This window comes from Sciurus carolinensis, chromosome 10, assembly GCF_902686445.1.
Source record: "Sciurus carolinensis chromosome 10, mSciCar1.2, whole genome shotgun sequence".
Classification (NCBI taxonomy): Eukaryota; Metazoa; Chordata; class Mammalia; order Rodentia; family Sciuridae; genus Sciurus; species Sciurus carolinensis.
The window spans coordinates 116525038-116547538 of record NC_062222.1 but is presented as its reverse complement, the minus strand read 5'-3'; the positions used below and the strand labels follow the sequence as shown (position 1 = coordinate 116547538).

Genomic DNA, 22501 nt, shown 5'->3' with positions numbered 1-22501 from the left:
GAAAACTACTGTTTCATTTATCTTTTTTTTAAAGTATACATTACAAGATTTATTAGAAAAGAAACTATGCAAGACATAAGCTTACTTTGTTTAACTTTTTTTTCCATGACAAAACACCACAAGTGAGCAGGTGGTTTAGATCTGAGCTAAAGCACTTTAAAATGATAACATTAAATTAGTTCTTCTCAGGTCTGGGAATTTCATGTACCAAAACATGCAAGTTACCATTTCATTGACGAAATAAATTACCTGAGTATTCTAGGTAGGAATTTGTCATTACATGGAAATATTTCCCTACATTTCTCAGATATAATCTGTATTTGTTATTTTGAAAGATTCATAATTTTGCCCTAGCTACATAAAGCTGATCCTATTTGAGCAGTCCTAGATCTGAAAAATGACTACTGTTAAACTAGGATTATGGGGAAACTCAGGAGTTTTTCTTTATTGTCAACAGAACAAAACAAGATCATGCACATAAGCTCGTGCATTCTGGGACTTGATCCAAAAGTATTTAGCTATTTGGCTGTGCCCACCTTCATAAAACTCATAATTTCATTGTAGGATCTGGGCACCATGATGCAGAGGATCCTAAAGCTTGCTAAATAGTCAGGGAAGTCTTCGCACTTGACCTTAATAGGGTCAGTTCTATTTCTTTGGCACATAAAATTTCCATGTCTTCCTCAGGCTCTTTGCTGCTCACAGACAAGTGGAAAATCGAATACATGTGATTTTTTCACTTGCTTTCATTTTACAAGAAGACACAGATTAAAAATTTCAAGAAAATATTCTGTAGCTTTAGGTTTTTAAATATTTTCACATTTTTTCTTATTGATTATAGACATTAGGAATCACAAGTAAATAGGAAGCTATTTTATGTTTTAATTGTGTGTGCTTTTTGCTTTACAAGATGCTTTATGAATTTTTATTATAGAACTAACAAATGATAGAACAGAAAAGGAAATAGGTGGCCTTTTCTTATCAAAATTTATAGATACAGATTTTTATAACCAACTTGATAAAATGCTTTAATGCTAAAACCAAACTCTTTGGTTTCCAATGAAATAAAATAGCTCAAGTAATATTATGCCAGAGTTGGAGAATGGAATCCAATCTTCAGAAATTAATTTGGAAATTCAAGGTCATTCTTTCTCCCCATTGCTCACCTCTTGCATCTATTTCTTTCTTCTTGTTCTGAAAATGATCTTTCTTTAAATCTTTTTCTACAAGAAAGAGATAAACTATGGCCATAATTCCTGAATTTACGTGTTACCAACCATCTATGTGTAACTCTTTTTGGTAGTCTCCTGGGTAATAATTTTAAATACTAGGAAGAGTAACTCTGGTTCCACTTGAGTTCAAAGTTGTCTCTCATTCCCTCAGCCATGCCCAAGAGGGAAAAGTTAGGAGGCAGTAACGTACAGAATCAGGGACTATCCTCTGGCAAGGTTTAGATTTTCTAAAGAAGAAGGTGGGAACAGACTGTTGTATGGTGTTAACAGTGGTAGTGATAGATAAGCACTCCTGTGTGCCAGAAATCGTGTTGAGCGTTTTACTTGTGTCATCCTGGGTAAAAAACAGTTAGAAAAGTGCTATAAATGTTAAAAAATGTTTTATGTGCCTTATTTTATTAGCCCTAACAATTCCTTATCAAATAATTACTGTGATTTCATTTTATATTGAAGAAATTCTTGCTAAAAGTTGAATTATTGAGAGAGATAGAATTCAAAATCATGTCTTCGGGTTCCTTGTCCAGAGCTTTTCATGTTGAAATGCTGTCTCCTTTCTGAAGGGTATCAGTGATATAAAATAACGTGAAACAGGAGAGTTGATCAAACCAAATCCACCTGCAGACCTTTATTTAATATCTAATGGTATTATCAAGAAAATCTCAATCATGAGGCTTTGTTTTCTCTCTCCCTCTTTAGTTTCTTATCTTTGTGAATCCTTTCTGTTTACTCCCATATCATTTAAGCATGAACTCAGCTGCAAGTAATGGTTCATCACAGTTAAAAACAAAGGGTTTACTTTTTCCTGATAATTTTCAATGTCATCAGTTAGCAAGTTTTACTGTAGAATCCTGGTGTGCTGGTCCTTGTCCTACCCACCATCTATAGTATTTGGTTTTCCTGCTGATACTCCCTAGAGGGTTGCTATGTCCATTTCTGTCTCTGTTTTTATGTAGAGAAGAAAGAGGGACAAAAACGGAAGGGAACCTCCACCCCTCTTGGTCCCATTAACTTTCTCCATTTAGGGGGAGTCCTTTCTCAAGAAATGTTTCACATCTTGTTTTGCAGAACCATGTCACACAGTTTCCCCTTGGTGCAAGCTATATGGAAGCATAGTATTTTTCTTTTAGCTTTAATGGCACAAGAAGACAAGGGAGTGGGCCCTTGTACATGCTCTGCCTTGGCAGAACCAGAAGCAGAAAGTCAGGTCTTTGTAACAATTCATGCTAAATCCTTCCATGCTGGAGACCTGCTAATGCTTTCTCAGCATTTTCTTTGCTCAATTGAATGACTCCAATTTCTTTTAACTCTCTTAATAGGGTTGTTTTCCATCTTTTTTCCTGACCTCTAGAGTCCCTTTCATTGATTTCTTCTGAATCCTTGTCTGTACACATACCCAAGAGGGTGTATTCCTACTTATTCCTAAGGGGATACCTGAGAACCATCCTATTCTCTCTCTAGTCTACCTTTGCACTTTATAGATAAGACTGGAGAAAGCTGGAAAGGCAAAGTTACATAGCAAGTTAGTGAACCAAAACTACACTCTGTTTACTAAACTCTCAGGCCTGGCTTCACTACATATATGTGTGTGTGTGTGTGTGTGTGTGTGTGTGTGTGTGTGTGTATGTATATATATAAATTTAGGAGCTGTATAACACCACTGATATAAAAGTGTTTATTACAGAAAACAGTTCTTGAAATGTTATTTAAATTTTACAGAATGCTAATTGAAAATGACTAGTTATATATGATGCATTGTCTTTCATCAAAATCAGCACAACATTTTCGTGTACATGCTATGCGTTTGATACTGCAGAAACTAGGAATACAACAGTGAACAAGAAAGAGTATTTATGTACTAAATATATTAAATGTATGCATTGTTGTTCATATGGTAATCAAATATTTATTAAGGGCCAACTCTGTTTCAGGGACTGTCTTAAGATACTGGATATAAAGTTTATGACTGGAAAGTCAAGATTCTTGCTATTGCTGAGCAGTGAAGCCAAAATTTACCCCATGTGCTAAGGCTACACAATAAAGAACTCAGACAACTACCCTTTCCCTAGTGCTTAGTAACTAATGCAATGAAGGAAATACACACTTGATGTATTTCTTAGTTTGAGGACTGAAGTAATTCATATACTTGTTTTAAATTAATATATTCTTTTTGACTGGGAGTGTTAATTAGTTGGATTTGAAAATAGATCTAGATTTAAGTTGTAAATTTGTCGAAATGAATTAAAAAATCTTTGACTCCCTCTACCTTGATTGCTTTGTTTTATTGAATTTAACTTGAATGAAATCTTTTATTTGTCTGTGTCTATTTCTGTTTAGTAAGGAAGTTGAAATTGATCATGCCTTGACTTTGTGGGCCATCAGAGAACCATGACATTCCAGGGTATTGATTTTGTGGTGTTAAAGAGTGACAGATCTAGTGTTAAAGTGCCGAGAGAGAATTGGGTTTCGGATTGTACACCATAAGCATTCTTAGCTTTTGCTGAGACATGACTGTCTTCTTAAAGTAATGGAAGGAATTTTAAGTCTTAGGTAAATTCACTGCATAATCATGGAAAGATGAATTTTGACTAGAATTCTATAATCATGCATAAAGGAAAAAAAAAATTCCATATGTGATAAAACTGTATGCTATGTATCTAAATAAGTACCACTAGTAGTGCATGTTTGTGTGTATTTATGCAGAAAGTGCATTTTTTGTTAAGAATTGTAATATTTCAAGTCAATATGGTCGAATCTTTCCAAAGCACATTTATTAGCACATTTGGAAGCTGCTTGGTTTCTTTCTTTTTTTTTTTTTTTTTTTTTTTTTTTTTTTACACCATTCATTCCTATGGTTATTATTTTGGAGTTTGCTTCTGTTGTGCTTTCTTTCATCAGGTACTATAGGGTATGAGTTATGATGCCCACAGCCAAAAAGGCCATAGGTCTACAAATGTAACACTGGTTGATTTTTGTTACCCTCTGGGACAGAAAATGTTGACAAGTTATGTTGTAATAGTTGCTACAGACAGGAACTGAGGAAGAGTAACCATGGTCATCTTTCATTGTCCTATTTTTCCTTGGACTTGTTCTTTCAAATTTAATGACCTTTACTGAATGCATTGAAAATAACGTTTTGATTATATGATTATTGTGCAGAAAACTCTACTGAGCTAAGTCCAAGTGTATCTTTGAAAACTAATCATAGGTGCACCCGATTCATGGACTTGAACCAATCCATCATAGTCATCTTTTAATTTATTTCCACATGTTCTTCCAAGTTCCAATTCTTGCCTAAAACTCTAACCTGCAAAGAAGAATAGAATGTATTTTATAATGTATGTTTGTTCTGTTTTCTAACAACGTAAGTATTTTGCTTAAGCAGATTTGCTAGGAAGTGACAGCTTTGAAAAATTGGGCACAGGAGCTGCTGGAAGCATTTCAGTTCCAAGCAATCTAAATAGTACGGAAGGGGAAAATGAAATATCACCGTGTTTTAAAGATGACAGTTTTGTCAAAGATTCCCTTTCACTCTTTGGCTTAAAACAAATGGAATAAATCAAGTACATTTCAGTTCAAAATGTGCATGTACACTCACTGAGAAAGCACTCCTTTCTGGGAGTTTCTTCAGATTTTGGAAAACTATAATTTTCTTGGCTTAATTTTTGATTTTGTACATTGTGAGGTCATGGGATTTCATAAGACCATAGCTACACCATTGAGAGGAAAACCTACAGTCTTAATGCCATCCAAGTATATAATTATGTACACACATGGATTGTTCTTCAAAAATATAATTATTATTTTGATATGGGGTATGTGTGTATGCATGTGTGACACACAAAAGAGAGTGAGGAGAGAGAGAGAGAAAGAGAGAGAGAGAGAATGAACTAATTAAAAACCTAAGGATAGTTAGATGCTAAACAGTTTTATGGATATATTAAAAATATGCATGTTCTTTACCTAAAAGAAATTGTAAGGAGGTATATTTGAAAAGATACAAGTCTGACAAAACCGTCTTTTAAGAACACTTTTATCAGTGATTTGAGAAGCAGTAGAGTGTGGTCAAGTGAAGAATGAAGAGACTAGGGCCAGACTTCCTGAGCTTAAAATTCTAGCACTGCCATGTTTTTAGATCTGCAGTGTGGGCCAAGTTATTTTCTCAGTTCCTGAGTCCCTTCTTTGTGAAACGTGATTACTGATAGTATCTGCTTCCTAGTGACCTTGCCAGTTAGCCTGAGACCTCGGGAACTCTCAATAGACTGTTAGTTATTATCACTAATTGAAAACTCTTAACATGAGATGAGGCCAAGAACAGCAGCAGAAACTCTTTTAAAAGAAGTAATGAGAGGATGAGTTAAAAACGAAATCTCGGGAATTCTGTAATGTAGAGATTATTATTCTTTCAGGACAATGGTAAACAAGTGGTGATTGCTTTTTTTTTTTTTTTTTTCCTTTTAAACAAAAGCATTGCTGCTTGTCATTTATTACACAACATCCAGGAATTACAGGGAATCACTGGAAAGTATTTTTTCTTTCAGATCGCATATGCAGTCAGTTTTGCTTTTTTTGTTTGTTTTGTTTTGTTTGTTTTTACTGGGGATTTTACCTGAGGTTGCTTAATCACTGAACCACATTCCCAGCCCTTTTTAATGTTTTATTTTGAGAGAGGGTCTCACTAAGTCCTTAGGGCCTCATTAAATTGCTGAGGTTGGTCTCTAACTTGCAATCCTCCTACCTCAACCTCCAGAGTTGCTGGGATTACAGGCATGCGCCACCGTGCTGGACGGTTGATTTTGGATTCACAGATTATTCTCAATTGTTCCTGAGCTACTATGGGAAATAGCAGTATTATGTAAATGCTGTACATTTTAATTATAGTTTGTTTCCTCTCACCTTTAACAACAGAGGTTATGAAACTACTGATACTTTCTGAACTTTCATTTAATATGTTGTATTTATTAATTCTTTATTCACTTGTGTACTTTGCTTTTTATTAAAGAGGTACCTGGTAGTATAATTTTACCTGAATTATAACAATTTGTCCCATGAAAAAGATTGATTCACAATGTTACACATTTTTTAAAACGCTTATAACATGATTTATTTATGTATTTTACTTCATTTTAGAGCCTACCAGCTTTTCATATTTATAGGACTGTCATTTTTATGTACATTAGGATTCTTGGTATAGTTTGGCTCTGAGCCATATCATCTATCCTTTTAACTCTTTGGAAACATTGACTTATTTTCATTGCATTAGCACAGACTTAATTTTATTTCATGTCCAAGATGACACAAAGGTCACTTCATTAGGCACCTCACTTGCCTTTCTTCTCTGCCTTCTGGTGTCTTATACTATGTATCATTAAAAAAAAAAAAAAAAAAAAAAAGTTCTGCTTCCATTAACAAAAAAGGGAGCAGAGGAGAAAAAGCCAATTATTTGCTGCACATAAAATCCTTATGATAATTTGGTAGACTTTAATTAAACTAATACATCACACTGCACTTAGAAGACAAAGGAGTAAAAATGAGAAGCAAATAATCTTTTTTTTTTCTGTTGAGAAACACCATATTGCTTTGTGATTAAGCACTTTAAGCCTTGTGACCTATTTTGAAGGGTAAGATTTGCAGTCCTTTTCCTGCCATCAGCCTGTTAAGCATATTAAAATGTTCTATGGGATATTTATTGGAAATACCCCCCAAAATTTGAAATGAAGTTATCAGAAAACTAAGTTTAGTTTTTCTTAAGTTCTTATGGTTTACCCAAATGCTTCAAAAAGAGATTCTGAAAATTTTTCCTCCATAGAGAAATATTTTTATAGCACTGAATATTGTTTTGTTATTTAACATATTTGTGGTATTACTTGTATTGCAATTTTTCTTTTTGATGAGCCATCTGACATTAGTAATTCAAAGTCCACTATACATTAAGAGGATACCTATGTAATTTGCATACCTTCCCTGCATTTCACAGCCAGGGTGTATGGAATTAGAGATACTTAACCTTTATTTACAGAATCTCATTTCAAAATCTTAAACTATTCTGAGATGTAATTTCATAACATAAATGGAAATAAAGTATTGACTTGGAAGAGAGGATGTTTAGTTTTAATCCTAGGTCAGTAGTGTTTTATTGAACATGTCCTGTCACCTTTCTGGACATCAGAAGTTGTCACTGGTAAAATGTATAATGTAGTAGAGGAAGAATACAGATGGCCTTTATCTCTGAGATTGCATTTCTACATTAGTTATTAATGCAATGTCTCTCTGTGTACTAAAATCAATATTTAAATACATTCATATCAATTTTTAAATCAATGTCAGTATTTTTGAAAGTATTCATGAAAAAATTTCTAGATATTTCTGATAGCCACAAAGCATAGATTTTTGAAGTTGGTAAACCACAAATTGTATTAAAAGAGAATTATATTCAACTTACAAATTCATCTATTATCAACCAAAGGAACCACATAATCACTGTGCCAATTCTCACATTTTTTAGCATATCTTTATACACAGGAAGCTGGTTGGTAAGTTTTGCTTTTTTTTGTTCAGTCTCACATTTACATTTTCAAGTCTCAATTAATTCCTTGGACATTTACTTTATTTGTTTGTTAGCAGATCAAACTCTTGGTGGTTTTATTCATCACCTGGAAACACTTTCTGCTTTTTAGTCCCCTCTGTGGGTGTTCAAGGTTCCCCCAAGTAGCTCTCAATTTTTCAGGCACATGATTGCAATTTCAGTGGCATTTAAGGACAGCTGAGCTTGCTATTCACTTCATCTTCTCATTAACATCTAGTCCGTTTCTCTCAGATTGCTTATTGCTTTGGCACATGAATACTAACCAGTACTACTTTTGCTTTCAAAGGTGGCCAATGTTATAGTCTGAAGAGAATAATGATAATAGTTTACATTTCCATCATTATAAATTTTCATTATGAATTTTAAGAATAGAATGCATTAATGCTCAATTTTGGCCAATTTTAACAGGAACTAGAAAGCTGGGATCCATGCTACTATGTTTATTTATAATAGTGCATAGCAATATTTGGTTATTCTTCATCCCTCCTTAATTCAGAAAAAAGTGTTTCTTTGAAATAGGTATTTAAAATAAAAACTAGAATGAAATAAAATAGTGAACTGTGATATAAATGATTTAAGATCTAAGAACAGGGTACTATAGAGTCACAATCTACAAATATCTCATTACAATAGTTTTCTCATAGCAAACTTTTTTTTAAGTTACATTGTTCCATCTTTTGACAGGTAGCGACTTGATTTACCTATGTATTTGTAATTGAGGATGCTCAGAAGAGGGCTGTTTTGTTTGCTTTCCCAGTTTCCCTAGTTCCTATTATATGTGAATTCTAACTACAAAAGTAGTCTCAGGACAGTTGACAGGAAATCACCTGCTGAAGAGGGAGATGGACTCCTCTCACTGTCTTACCACTTCCCCTCTTCTCCAACTCACAATATGTCTCTTCTTGGAATGTTATTTCCCTTCCTTTCCATGGATCTCTGCCTTAGCCATCTTCTAAGACTCAACTCTAGGTTCATGAGTCAGGGAACACTCTTCCTCCTACTTTCACCTGTCTTCTCTCCCTATTTGGATCTCATGATTCTTCCATAGCTTTGCCTACTTGGTTTTCTTTTACGCTCTGAGTTTTGAATTCATTTATAGATATGTATTTGTATATTTCTTAAAAAATCAAATAAAATTTTTCTCAAGACAGACTCTATCTCTTGGGTTGCTCTGTATTTCCTTCCATGCCTTGGACATGATTGGACTCTATAACCTTTGGCATTCTTTCTAACACTGAATTCTATGATTCTAACAGGTAACCAATCAATAATATTGATTGCTTGGCTATACAACCGAAGACATTCTTTTGTTAGACCCCAAATCATTCATACTCTGAAGTCAGGTTAAAGAACCTGTGATGAGGAATTGGTATAATATTATTTATCCCCTTTCCTTTCCTGGGCAATTCAGTGGTTATTTACCAATGTAAAGAGTTTCTATTCCTTAAGAGTGTCATTGAAACCGTGTTAATGAATAGCCTCTGTGTGTGTGTGTGTGTGTGTGTGTGTGTGTGTGTGTGTGTATACATGTAAGTGGGTATACATTTCCCTTTCTTTGATTGAATAGAATTAGTCCTATTTATTCTCTTCCTTTTTTGGCAATTTAGATAATGTTCAACTATGTCTAAGTTATTTCTTATATTTATGTCAGTTTAAATAATGATGATAGAATTTGTGAATTTATAAGTTTAAATAATTTTGATTGAGTAAGAAAAATGCACAGGCTTCCAGAAGTGAGCTCAGTACATTCATTTATAATAGTTTAGGAAACTTGCTTAGGTTTGCTTATCATTTCCTAAACCATGTTAAAAATGGAGAAATTTAAAATTATAACCTAGCTGTCTATTTTTAAAAGATTTAAAGCCATATTTAAAAAAATAATTTATGAGCAAACATAGTGTAGTCTAAAAAATATTTGATTAGGAGCCAAAAGTCTTGGTTTGGGGCCCTGATTTTACCACTTATCTGCATGATGTTATGTAAGAAGATTAAGCTCTTTGAGCTTCAATTCCCTCAAATGTAAAATGAGCAAAATTATGATTCCCACTTCACAAGGACTTTGTGAGGTTAAATTAGACAGTTAAGTATGATCTTGAAATAAACACTGTAGGAAAGAAAGATTCCTTTCCCTCACCCATTATTAGGTTCATGGCTGAATCACTTATAATAAAATATGATAAGAAGATAAAAGCATACAAATTTATTCAATGTAAGTTTTTTGTGACACCAGAGCTTTTGTAAGGAATTAAACCCAAAGAAACTGGCAAATTTGTATACTTTTATGTGCAGGTTGGATTAAGGTCTGGATGGTGGTGGAGAAGTGTGATTGGCGTAGGAGACAGATCTAATAGTCATGCACCGCAGGAACCCAACAAGACCTGTTTGTTCAGATTCTTCTTTGTTCCTGTGTTTTCATAGATAAGGATGTTCTTTCCCTCCAGATATATACAACAGATTCCTCACATGACAGTCTTATGACCTGCTACAGGGAGAAGGGCTAGAGGAAGGTGAAGGTGAGAGTGGTCAACCTGTTTCCTCTGTTTTTTCAAAGACGGAGGTGCCACGTTGGGAGGCAGTGTATCCTGAGCCCCATCAACATCCATACAGGTGTTACAGTCATTAACAAGTCTTATAATTTATGGTTGTTAATATATTATTAATATTAATCAGAAGAAAGTAAAAGACCAATATACCATCCAGAATTGTCTATCTCATAGTCCTCCCTTTGCCTAACACCTGCATTTATCATATGTCATTTTCCATTTCAGATGATTTTCTAGTATTTAAAATGAAGTAACAGATAACTTTCAGTGATGAAAAGGAGCTCTGTACTGGTTCAGCGTCTATGTTACACATTTATACTCTAAAATAAATATTAACATCCTGTTTCCAGATAGTGGAAACTGACATTACCTTCGTTTTCTATGTTGTGAAATGAACTGTGCTTTTCATTAGTTAACTTTTACTTTTCCCTAGATTTGACATCAGTCGAGGAAAAATTAATGAATATTCATAGAATCCCTTTATATATTGCCAATTATATGCAGACACATTCAACATCTATTTCTGCCTAATTTACACCAATTGCATAGGTGAATGTCATTAAGCATTAAAACATACCTAACAAAGTAGAAAAAGAGATACGTGTCCCTTCAAATATATATATTACTTTGTTTATGGTTTTAAGTTTTTTAGAAGAGAGTAGGTCTATCTCAATGTATGAATGTAACAGATATTCTTATATTTAGATCTGAATACTATTGTCATGCTTTGTAAAACTGAACTTCCTTCTCCTGGCACTTCTTGCTACTTTCGTCAGGGAAGACTAGAAAATGGGAAGACATAACTTTTATAGTTTAATATTTTACTGATGATTTTTAAAAAAGTAAATTCCTGGCTTAATTCAGTCTCTGGGTTAGGAAATGGAACTGAGTGAGATATATAGATAGCTTGGGAGGTGTTCCAGGAACATTTCCTTGTGTGTGTGTGTGTGTGTGTGTGTGTGTGTGTGTGTGTGAGAATTGTATGTGTGTGTGTGAGAGAAAGAGAGAGAGACGTGTGTGTGTGTGTGTGTGTGTGTGTGTGAGAGAGAGAGAGAGAGAGAGAGAGAGAGAGAGAGAGACTTGTTGCCGTGGTGATAGAACAAATTGAGAAGGAAGGTTGAAAGCAGAAGACAAAGGCTGTGTCTATAACAACTTCAACTGAATTGGACCTGACTGAAAGATTGTTCAGGTCTGATTTACTGGAGCCTATCTCCTTAGCGGCAGTGATCTGAAAATTGCTTCCAGGGCCATTTTAATTAGCTGATTCAAATCAAAACAAACACATCCCAGTAACATCCATTTCTACCCTGACTCTCACAAACAACAGTTTTCAGAACTATGATTCCTAGATAGTTGTCTGTGAACTCTATAAGTGATTTGAAATATGCACTTTTGTTTCTGAACATTAATCTTTAATGGTGAGAAAAGGCTCCATTTTTCTCAGTGACAGGTGAAGAATATTAGTACACAGTTGCATTTTTTTTCAGTGCATCAAGGCCTAAAAGCCACAAAAAGAGAAGACTGCTCTTCAGAAGTTAAGATATGAAGTAGTTAACTTACAAAATGAGAGTTGTCTCTGAATAACATCTTAATAAGAGAATTTCATTATTCTCCATGGAAGAATGATGAATATGTTATTTAGATGTATTATATTCTTATAAATCTTAATTATAAGTCAGGCTTTGGAAATAAATAGGAAAAATTTTCAGAACTTTAATTTCTTATTTGTTAAAATTATTTTGCTTATTTGTTTATTTATTAAAAGTTTTGCAGGAAACTTTACATTGTCTATTTAAGGAAAGAAGAAAATAACTACTCTATAGAAAAGATAAAAAAGTGCTTAATGAACATTTCATTTTGTCAGACTAAATTTAAGAAAGAATTAACAAATAAGAGGAAAATAATATGCAGTGAAATAAAGAGCACTTTCTGCAGTTTGAAAGATTTGCAAGATTTCAAAATTTCAGAATCATATATGTGATACTATGATATAACAAGTCATGTTATTTACTTAATTAGCTGTTCCCAGGTATGCATCCATTCATAAATTCAGTTTTTATTACTGACTAAGCATGTGCTTCTACTGAGAAGGAAGCAGTAAACAGAGTGTACATGATGTGTGCCCTTAGGGAGCATCTTGTAGCCTTGCATAGGAATTACATGAATAACTGCTCAAGACAGTTAAGTGTTTGATAAGTGTTGTAGAAATATGTCACACATAGTAAGAGTACATAACAGGAAGTTCTCGTGTAGTCTGGGCATGCCTTATGTTTTGCAAATGAAACACAAAATCAGAAACTTTCCAATATTTAATTTCAGTAATGAGGGATTTTGAAATTAAAGGTACAAGGTATGCTTTATGTAAAATAATAGAACCTGTGTTCATCTTAAACCTTTAATTTAAATCATGTAGATTTGTGCTCTGCTTATGTAACTGGTTAGGTTGTCCTCACAAATTATGTTAACATTTAGGGTACTAGAGAAAGAAAAATTATTTCTTGGAATAGATAAAATTTAATTAAAATATGACATATTTTAAAGTGGCTTAAAATTACACAGCTAATATAGATAATCAGGTGTCAGAACATTTTTCAAAGTATTCTGTGCTCTTAACTATAATTAACTAATTTTAAAGTTAGGTGTTAACTTTATTTTAATATCATTTACCCTAAAAACTAGGTTGATCAAACATCCAGGGAAATAACCATCTACTTCTTTACTAAGTTTGACTTGTGTGCTGATCCATTATTGCCATAGAAGTTAGGCAGATTATTTCTCTTTTCTGATCCTAATTCTTAAAGATAAGTATTTTGGGTAGTGAACTGTGTAATGTGTAATCTCTGAAAATGATTTACCATCTTTATGGCAATATTCAAGCTTACTAAAGATTTTAGTAACCTAAATTTCACCATCAAATTGGAAAATGATGCTTTGTTGGGTTTTTGGCATTGAAAGTAGAAGTTCAAAGCATTATTTGACACTATTTAAAGTTTACTTTAGCATCAAACTATCTTGAAGAACATTTTATTTGTGCAAACTAGATAAAATACTGGAAAACATTGCCCTTTTACAGTCTGTTTTTAAAATTTTGGTACTGGGGATTGAACTCAGGGAAGCTTAACCACTGAACCAATTCCCATTCCTTTTATTTTTTATATTTTTATTTTTTGAGGGGAAGAGTAATTCTTCCTTGACCAGAGATTAATAGGCCATTTGTAGATAGCACGTAAATTGTCCAGATTTCTATGAAGAATGAGAATTATCTAAGGATTTCGTTCAGAGAGGAGAAAACTACTTTGACGGGTGTGAACATTCAAATCAAGCTCGTATCACTGAAATCTTAGGGGTGTGCAAATTGTAAAAACATTGACAATACAATTATCATTTTGTTCTTATTTGTGTTTATAATATAAACAAAACCCACACCCACACCTTCCTAATTTCCCCTCCCTCTGACATTTCATAGCCCTGAAAAGCTTGAACCCTGAAACACAATTAACTTACTATTCTTTATACATGCAAACATTTCTTTTCAGAGATAGCATCCTTGAGATTAGTCAGCTGTATTGATTTAGATGCCCCAGGGTTGTTAATTGTAGTGAGAACTGTTATGTCTCTGTGACTTCTGACAAAAGGTCATGGACATTGCAAATACATCTTAAAGAAGGAGAGGATACATACCATCAGTCAAGATATGAGTTCAAGCTTTGGAAGTAGGTTGGCAAAACCCTACTCACATCCCTGTAAAGCAGACATATATTTTTGTATTTTTTATAGGTGGATACAGTGCAGACCACGAACCCCCATGGCCACATTGAGGAATCGTGTAAAATGAATGTATGTGCTCGTAAGTGAAATATATGCCATGTTCCAACTCAATATGTTGGATCCTAATAGACCTGGACTTGTCTTGTATACAAAGAAATCAATTCCCAAAGGGCAGGATTACTAACTGATTAAAACGAAGCCCTGATTTTGAAGAAAACAAAAATGACTTTAAAATAAGATCTCTACAATAAAGGAATCAAACTATACTTGCCAACAAGTGAAAAAAAATCAAGTTCTCAGTAGGTATTAAAGGAGGGATGTGAGAGAGGTTTTGCAATCTTATTAATTACTGTGGAGAGACAGAATCAGGTATCACCATACTCAGGAGTATGAAAAGAAGAACAGGAAATTCTTTTGCTTCAGTTTGCACTTGAATGGACTCAAGCAAAGAGTGGAGATATGCACCCTGTTCCTGTTTATAGTTAATAATGTGGGGATTAGTATAGATGTAATTTTATTTGCCTTGCTTGAACTAATGGATGTATTATGTAGAAATCACCTGAACCTGTGCTAGATCAACAAAGAAAATGGAAATGTATACCTCAGGACTGAATTCCGAGAAAACTGGACTGTTCCATGCTCTTTAATGAGGCACTAAGAAGAAATACTACTGCCAATCAGGGAAAGTAAGAAAACTAGAGAACACAAGAGGAAATAAAATTTAGGCATTCTGACACTTGTTGAAACGTAATTTATTATGGTATAAAAGTAGAAGATAGGGCACAATATATCTCACAGACATTTTACGCAGCTTCTGATTGAATTTAGGATTAACCATGGAAGTGTTTAAGGAATGTATGGCCATTATATCAATAGGAAACTGGCCTTTTAAATTTGTGGTCCTATGCATTCATGTATGTAGAGGAGGGCCTTTTTTATTTTATTAAGGATGAATTGCATGCAGGAAGTACCTCTTTGCATTACAGTTACTTGCTCAATTGAAGATACTGTATAAACATAAAGTCAGATTTTTGTATGGGTGGGAGCATATGTGGATGCATTTTTGTGTGTGTGTATAAGTGGAAGGATGTAAAATTTAATGATTAGCATTTGCACTTTGGTTTGTTGCCTAGAATGTAAAGAGGTGGAGTAAACTGTCTTAAGCCATTTCATCTCTGTTCTTACTAGAGATTATTATTCACAAAGGAAGGAATTCTAAAATAGAATGACAACTGCAAAAGTTCTCCAATTAAATATAATATTTAATGCAATTGAGCCTTTTAAATTAAGATGGTACCAATGTCTGAAAGTAATGAGAGTCGGCTCATGTGAAATCAGTCTGCAGATAGTTGAAAAGTCATATTATAACCCTTAAGCCTGCTTCACTCCGTGACAGAATGTGAATGAATAGTAGATATTGTTGTAGAAGATAGCAGGGAAAATTTATATTCTAACTAGAACTTTTTGATCCTACCAATAAGTTACATATGGTTCCCCCAAATATTCTTCAACATTAATTATATAACAAAAAAAATGATATGTTAAAAGATGAGTTAGTGAATATTTACAGCAGACTGACATATTTTTTGTAGTCACCATGTGCCATAATAATTTTGAAACTATTGTTCTCTGGTATTTTGTATTCATTTGTCTTTATCTTGCTGATTAACTTTATAGTTGAAATTTTTACCTCTTCTTTCTATGTGACAATCAACTGCAGTTGGTATCCTATCTATAAAATTACAGGGATTTTTGTCTTTATTTAAGCTCTTATAATAAATTGTAAATCTACAAACTGTATAATTATATTGTACTGAATATTTTTCTGTGACCAAAACAATAAAAGAAAACTACTTTATAAGATGCTTGTATTTTCTATTTTAATAGTCTCTTAAAACATAATGGGACATAAAATATGTTCACATTGCTGGTCTTTAAAATACATTCTCTGTATCTTTACAATTGGAGAACAAAAAGCTTAGACACTAAAGATAAACATAAAATGTTTGACAGAGATATTTGTGAAGAGTATAAGAATAATGCCTGAATGAATTACAAGTCTTGATGTCAAATTTTGCTCTGCCACAAAACAGCAAGGCCTGAGGGATCAATTTTTGGAGTTCTCAGGTACTCAGGACTCAAATGAGCTTTTGAATTACACTATCAATTTTCAGATAATTTTAATTCTTAAGTTTTAAAGTTTTATTAATTTAGAAATATTATAAACTGATAATACTGATAACATTGATCATTGCTATTAAGAGAACCATATACTGTTTTTCACTTAAATTGACCCCAAACAAAATACAAGACTCAAAACCAAGGGAAAATATGAATTCAGTTGTTGCTACTATGCTTATAGTTTAACCTAATAGAAATATAGACAACAGTATAAATAATCATGTTCTGAGATCAATAGGTTCCCCTGAGTTAATTGAAGCAAGCAGCACACAAGTACAAAATCACTCAGTTTGTAAAAGAGAAAACCTTTTGTTGTGAATTGAGTTGAACGCACTCCCTGACAGAATATTAAAGTAAGAGAACCAGTTTTTCTTGCTCTTTACCCCCCAAGGATTGATCAGTACATGAAGGTCTCTGTGACTTCAAAGACATTTCTGGACTTGGATCAGCCTGGTTGAGTTCAGAGGAGAAGCAAACACTAGCCCCTGATGTTTATTGCTGTAGGCTCTTTCATCTAATGGTAATTCTCTGCTTAGAAGAAGCAACAGGCAGAGGAGTCTTGCAACTGTTATAATTTCACGATTAATGTTTATCACAAAGTGCCTCACACAGAAAATAGTTTATTTTATTTTCCTGCTAGTATTCCAGCCATGGAAGGTAAGAGAAACAGGAAACAAAGTGAAAGTAAAGATATTATATAGAAACTAGATATATAGACATATGTATATACATATACAACATATAATCACATTTTTATATTTATATATTAATATAGAGATTTATATTTTTTCATTGTAGCACACTGGCTTGCAAAATAGTGTTACTTTTGTAAATGACAAGGTGGAATGGATAATCATCAGGAATTCTTATTTAGAGAATTGATCACATTGATCATTTTTTCATTTAAGCAAATCTCTGGCCATTTATGGAATTCCATAATGTAAAAGAGTGTGGTGTTTGGAATCCAGGCTGCTTGGGTTTGAAATGTAATTCATTAACTTATAAGTGAATGGCTTTTGGAGAAATTTTATTTCCCTCTTTACATGTCTTCCTATGTGATAAAAAGTTGATAACTGTCTACCTCATAAATTAATGGTGACCATTAAATTAGATTAATCTAGGCAATGTGTGCATGGCATAACATGAACTCAATAAATGTTGACAATCATTACTTTTCTAATTGTTTTTATAATCAACATAGTAACAGAGAATAGTAGTTGCTGGAAGATGTTCATGGGCCAAAATAGACCCAATGCCACTGTCAAAAAGTAAAATAAAAACATCCAAGAAAAGGCAACACCATGTTTCCAGTATTCTTCATATGTCATGGTGTAAAACTCAGCAAAATTGAGCAGATTACAGGTTCTCTAGGGAAATTCATCAGTTTCTGGTCAACTATAATTCAAATCTTAAAGCTATATGAGCTATCATTTTTTTCAGGTACAGACAAGTGAGAGGAAACTGTGAAGGTTGAAATCAAACTGTTCACAAGTCAATAATGAAAGTTTTCAAAATGTCAAAGAACAATTTTTGAAGACGATTTTATTCAGTCAGAAGGAAATACATTTTCCTCTGATGAATAGTAGCTTAAAATAGTGAAAACTAAGGTTATAATTATTATATAATCATGAAAATTAAGGATAATGCAGATTATAGTCTTCAGTGGACAAATATGCAGTTGTTATTCTTGAACATAAGTGCCTATTATGTATGAGGAGGACTTTATTTTCAAAGTCATTAAATAGCAAATGTATAGTATTTATTAAATGATATGATTGAAACATGTAAAGTATAAATCAAATAAATGCTTGCTGAATTGAATTGGATGATACTTATTGTCTGAAAAGTTAGTGGATTTCACTTGAAACATGGCAGTAGGTTAACTTGTTTTGGAAGGGAAAAAAAAAACAAACAACCATCACCCTCAGTTTTGCCTATTTGAAACTACTTTTTGAATAAAGTATATTGATCAAGAACTGTGACCTAGGAAAATACAGGCCTCAGAAGTGACTCTGTGACCTTGGAAAGCACAGAACCTCACTTGTGTGAAAACATGAGATAGTTTATATCACAGTTTAGCAACTGTCCATATAAAGTCAACCTCAGATTTTTATTAGGCTGTAAGTTTCAATAATCTTTACTTTTTTAATGAAAGAGTTGGCTACTCTATTTTTATGGATGGTACCTTACCATCCTAACCTATCTTATGCTGCTTTTTGTGGATTACTAATGAGGAGTTAAAATTAATATGATTAAAAATTAATATCTTCCTAGCCTATATCCTTAGATGTTAGGGTGAAAAAAATTAACATTTCCTATTTTAAGAGATTGGAGCTCGGAGATCAGGGCAGCTCAGCCTGTTTTCTAATTGCTACTGCCCAATTGTGTCAGTGAAAATTCTATCTCAGTGGGAGCTGAGTGGGATCCAGGTCTCTAATCTTTCTTCCTCCTGTGTGTCTAGCTGTTAAAGGAGGGTCGGAGAATTTTTTTTTTTTTCCTCCCATATGTGTCAGGCTCATGAAAGAAGCAGACCTTTGGTATGTGCATTCCAGAAAGATCAGAAACTGACTACCTCCTGATAATACATTTCAAGTGGATACAGTCAGACTACATTAACTTTCTGTTGGTTGACTTTATAAAAACCTTGCCTATTTATTCAATAAAAATTTCCGTTGGTTTTTGAACCCAAAGTATAAACTTAGTTGGTTAAGTCATGTAATTTTAAAAATTGTGTTAAGGAAGACCCTAACAATATTTAGGAAACTATCATATTTATCACATAAATAAAAATCTTACGATGGATAGTCACATAAATGCCATGCTATTTAAATAGAAGAGTTTATGAAAATGTTTATGAGTCTGATTTCCAATTAGTCCTACCTTTTGAGAGGTTGTATTCAAACGAATACCAAGGAGTCTACAAAAAAAAGGATCCTTTTATCTTTCAGTAGCCCATTTTTACAACTAAAAAGAAATGTAGTTTGTCTTGCACTAAGGCTCTGTAATCATGTGCTCTTGTCATCTGAGATTAACATTTGGATTAAAGAGCATGATTAGAGGACTCTAAATTAGTGGTTACCAAGTAGAAATGACACAAAAGTTAAAACAAAGTATTACAGCAATCTATTTCATGCAATATATTTCTTACACCAGTTAATTAGCACTTTAATTAGCATGATGTTTCATGTTGTGACCTAAGCTGTGGTACTCCCAATAGGTTTAATGAAGACAATGAAAAAATAAAAGATTCACAATTGTTGAAGGCTGCATCATACACCAACGGAATTAAAAATAATGTTTTATTTTAGAACAAAAGAATCTACATATGATTTTTTCCTGATTCCAGAAAAAATTTTTAAGAGCCATTTTAATATGAAATACTTCTATAAATTAAAACCTTACCAAATAATTATGTGTGCAAAAGAGTGAAATGAACTGCATTTATAAATTCCAAGTGGCCATACATCAATGCCTAAAGAATTCACTTAGATTAAAAAAAAAAAAAAAAAAAAAAACTTTTTTACCATTTGGGGAGCAAACATAAAAGATATGTATAAGGGTAATCATATTTTTGAATATATAATGTGATTCATAGGATTCTATTAAGAACCATTGAAATTTCTTACAAAGGACCACATTCTGGAGAGTCACAATGGAACTCTGCCTTTGGACAGGCCTGAGGAAGAAAAGTATGTCTTAGAAATAATTTATCATGTGCATGACATAAAAGCGTTCTCTCATCCCCTCTTGCGGGCCCAGCAAGAACATATTCAGATTGTACATGTTTATCTTTATTACGTGGGATGGAAGTTTCTTTGCAGTAGCATAAAGAATGGCCATGGCAGTTATGAACATTGAACAATAAAACACAGCGTATCTTCTGGAGGTTTCTTTTCTCCCTATTCCACACCACTCACAATTGAATACATGCGAAGAAGTAAAATACTTAAAGAATCTGACTAAGATCTTGATATTCAGTCAAGCTTGCTTGCTTAACCACTAGAAGCTCTTGGCTTCTTGTTTTATGACTGTATAATGAGGTATCAGATCCCTTTAAGTCTGGATACTGCAGTAGCTTCACAAACCACTCCTTTCCCTCTCAAAAACTGTTCCAAGCTTCTCTTGGTAGTTAATGTCTAGATTCCACTTGGTTATCATGCATTTATAGATAATTAATCATGTACCTATGGAAGTATAAATTCATCATTATGTAAAACTTTATAAGGAGAAAGTCATTAAAATTTTTTTATTCTTCTCGAACTTTTCTTTGTTTAACACAACCAAATGGTTTGTTTTTTGTTTTGTAGGGATTTCAGACAAATGAGATAGAAAGTATGTAAATATTATAAATTTTTAATCCATGGCATATATTCACTTGAAAATTCTATTTTCTGGAATAAGGATTAACTTGAATTGATGATAAAACACTCGTTCAGTAAACATTTGTGCTGAGAGAACAGGGAGGTTTGACACCCACACTTCCTTTTAGTTTGGTGGTTTTGTATATTCAGACAAGCAAAAACTTGCAATTTTATTTTTCATCTGATGTTACCTGACAACAATCTGATCAGAGAGTGATTTTTAAAAATTTAAATGTTTACTGAAAGTCTGAATTACTCTATTTTGTTCTCTCTTGAATGTCTTATGAAAATATATAACTTTAAGGTAGGCTCACACACATAAAGTATACCTTTAAGCTACATATATCTCGATAATTAAAGTATGAAGTGTTTAGATCACAGATTATGGACCAGTCAGTTAGCTGGGCTAGTTATTTAATCAATCCTGTGTTCAGATGAAGATCATAGCCACACTCGCATCACATTATTAGGAAACGTGAGTCAGTGAATATGCTATATGTAGGTAAATATATAATACAGCATTGTCTGGCATAAAGTGAGCAACTACAAGTATAAACTGTTATTAAGGAAAGGCTCAGAAATGTGACACAGGACACATACCTATTCTATTTGAGCTAAGGTTTCAGAAGTGATCTGAATGCAATACAGAACCTTGCCTGTCATAAGATAGGTGCCTGTGAGTGCTACCTGATATTAAAAACAATCACCTATGTTTTCCAATGATCCTGAACTAGTCATGGGCTAGGTTGGGATTGGAAGTTCAGCTGTGTTTGTTTTACAACATTAATTTCCTTTGTGTTTTCAGGAATCGAAGTTTGATTTTAAAATCATTTGTTGGCACAGACTTTAACACCTTAATGAATGAGCTTGCTATTCTGCATGGCTTTGAAACTGTATGTTTTGGAATTGTTCAGAACATATGAATGTGCTTATCAAACATGGTAATATTTGTAAATGAGAATATACCAAAAAGTACCAATTACCAATGCATATTTCAATTGTTTTCATAGGGACACCAAGATCTCCTTGAATTTAGAAACTGTTCACTAAAATAAACTTCAAAAAAACCCCCTTATTTATTTATGTATTTATTTTCTAATAGATTTCAGGAAAGGAATTGGGTAAGCTCATATTCTCACCTGCACTCTTTTTTGTTGTTTTTATTTGGGATTTTAATTAATCAAAGCTGTCAGATTGTCAAGTACTTTTAACACAATGACATTTTCTGTGTGTTTCTTCTTGCATCGTTTTTGACATCATTTTATTTTCTTTAACTATGATGTTTAGAAATGTTTTATTTCAGTTTTCATGAACTGTTTTGTTGCAATTTTTCCTAAATAGCTTGCTTTTCTCAAAGGTGTACATCAGTTGGAGCTTCAAGTTGAGTACTTGTATGTAGATGGCCATGTGGTTGAATGGTCTCCCTCAGTAGTCGCTATTACTTCTTGTTTAGTCTGAATTTGAATTGATATGTCCCCATAATTGTTATTCAGGATCATTCCATTTACTGTGCCATCTAGTGATATTATTTCATGAGAGGACATGTTTAAAAAAATTAAAATCTGTCTACATACTACTGCGGTAACTGATCCAGATTATGAAATAAAACAGATCTCAGTTATGCATGAGGGCATTGTTGAACTGATATTAAAGCTTGTGGACAAATTATCTAGAGTCAGATATATCTCTAGATAAGAGTTCAGATATTACTGGAAGGCTAGCCTATTTTATTCATTGTAAATGCATAAGAACTTGCTTCAGAAATATTACTTACTTATTGCTAACAAATTAAATTTCTTTCTTTAGAATGCCATTCCTCCTGTTCTAATCTCC

At 33.2% G+C, this 22501-nt stretch overlaps 1 protein-coding gene across 8 annotated transcripts in view; it reads left to right on the top strand.

The window, feature by feature from the left end:
* Positions 1–22501, top strand: part of Pcdh7 (protocadherin 7) — a 389130-nt gene that overhangs the window by 48345 nt on the left and 318284 nt on the right. For 5 of the 8 annotated variants that reach the window (XM_047565815.1, XM_047565812.1, XM_047565811.1 and 2 more), the window contains exon 2: positions 14136–14195. The exons of the other annotated variants lie outside the window; for them this stretch is intronic. In XM_047565815.1, the coding sequence (XP_047421771.1) occupies positions 14136–14195 (60 nt within the window). The remainder of the gene's footprint in view (positions 1–14135; positions 14196–22501) is intronic. 8 annotated transcript variants of the gene reach the window in all.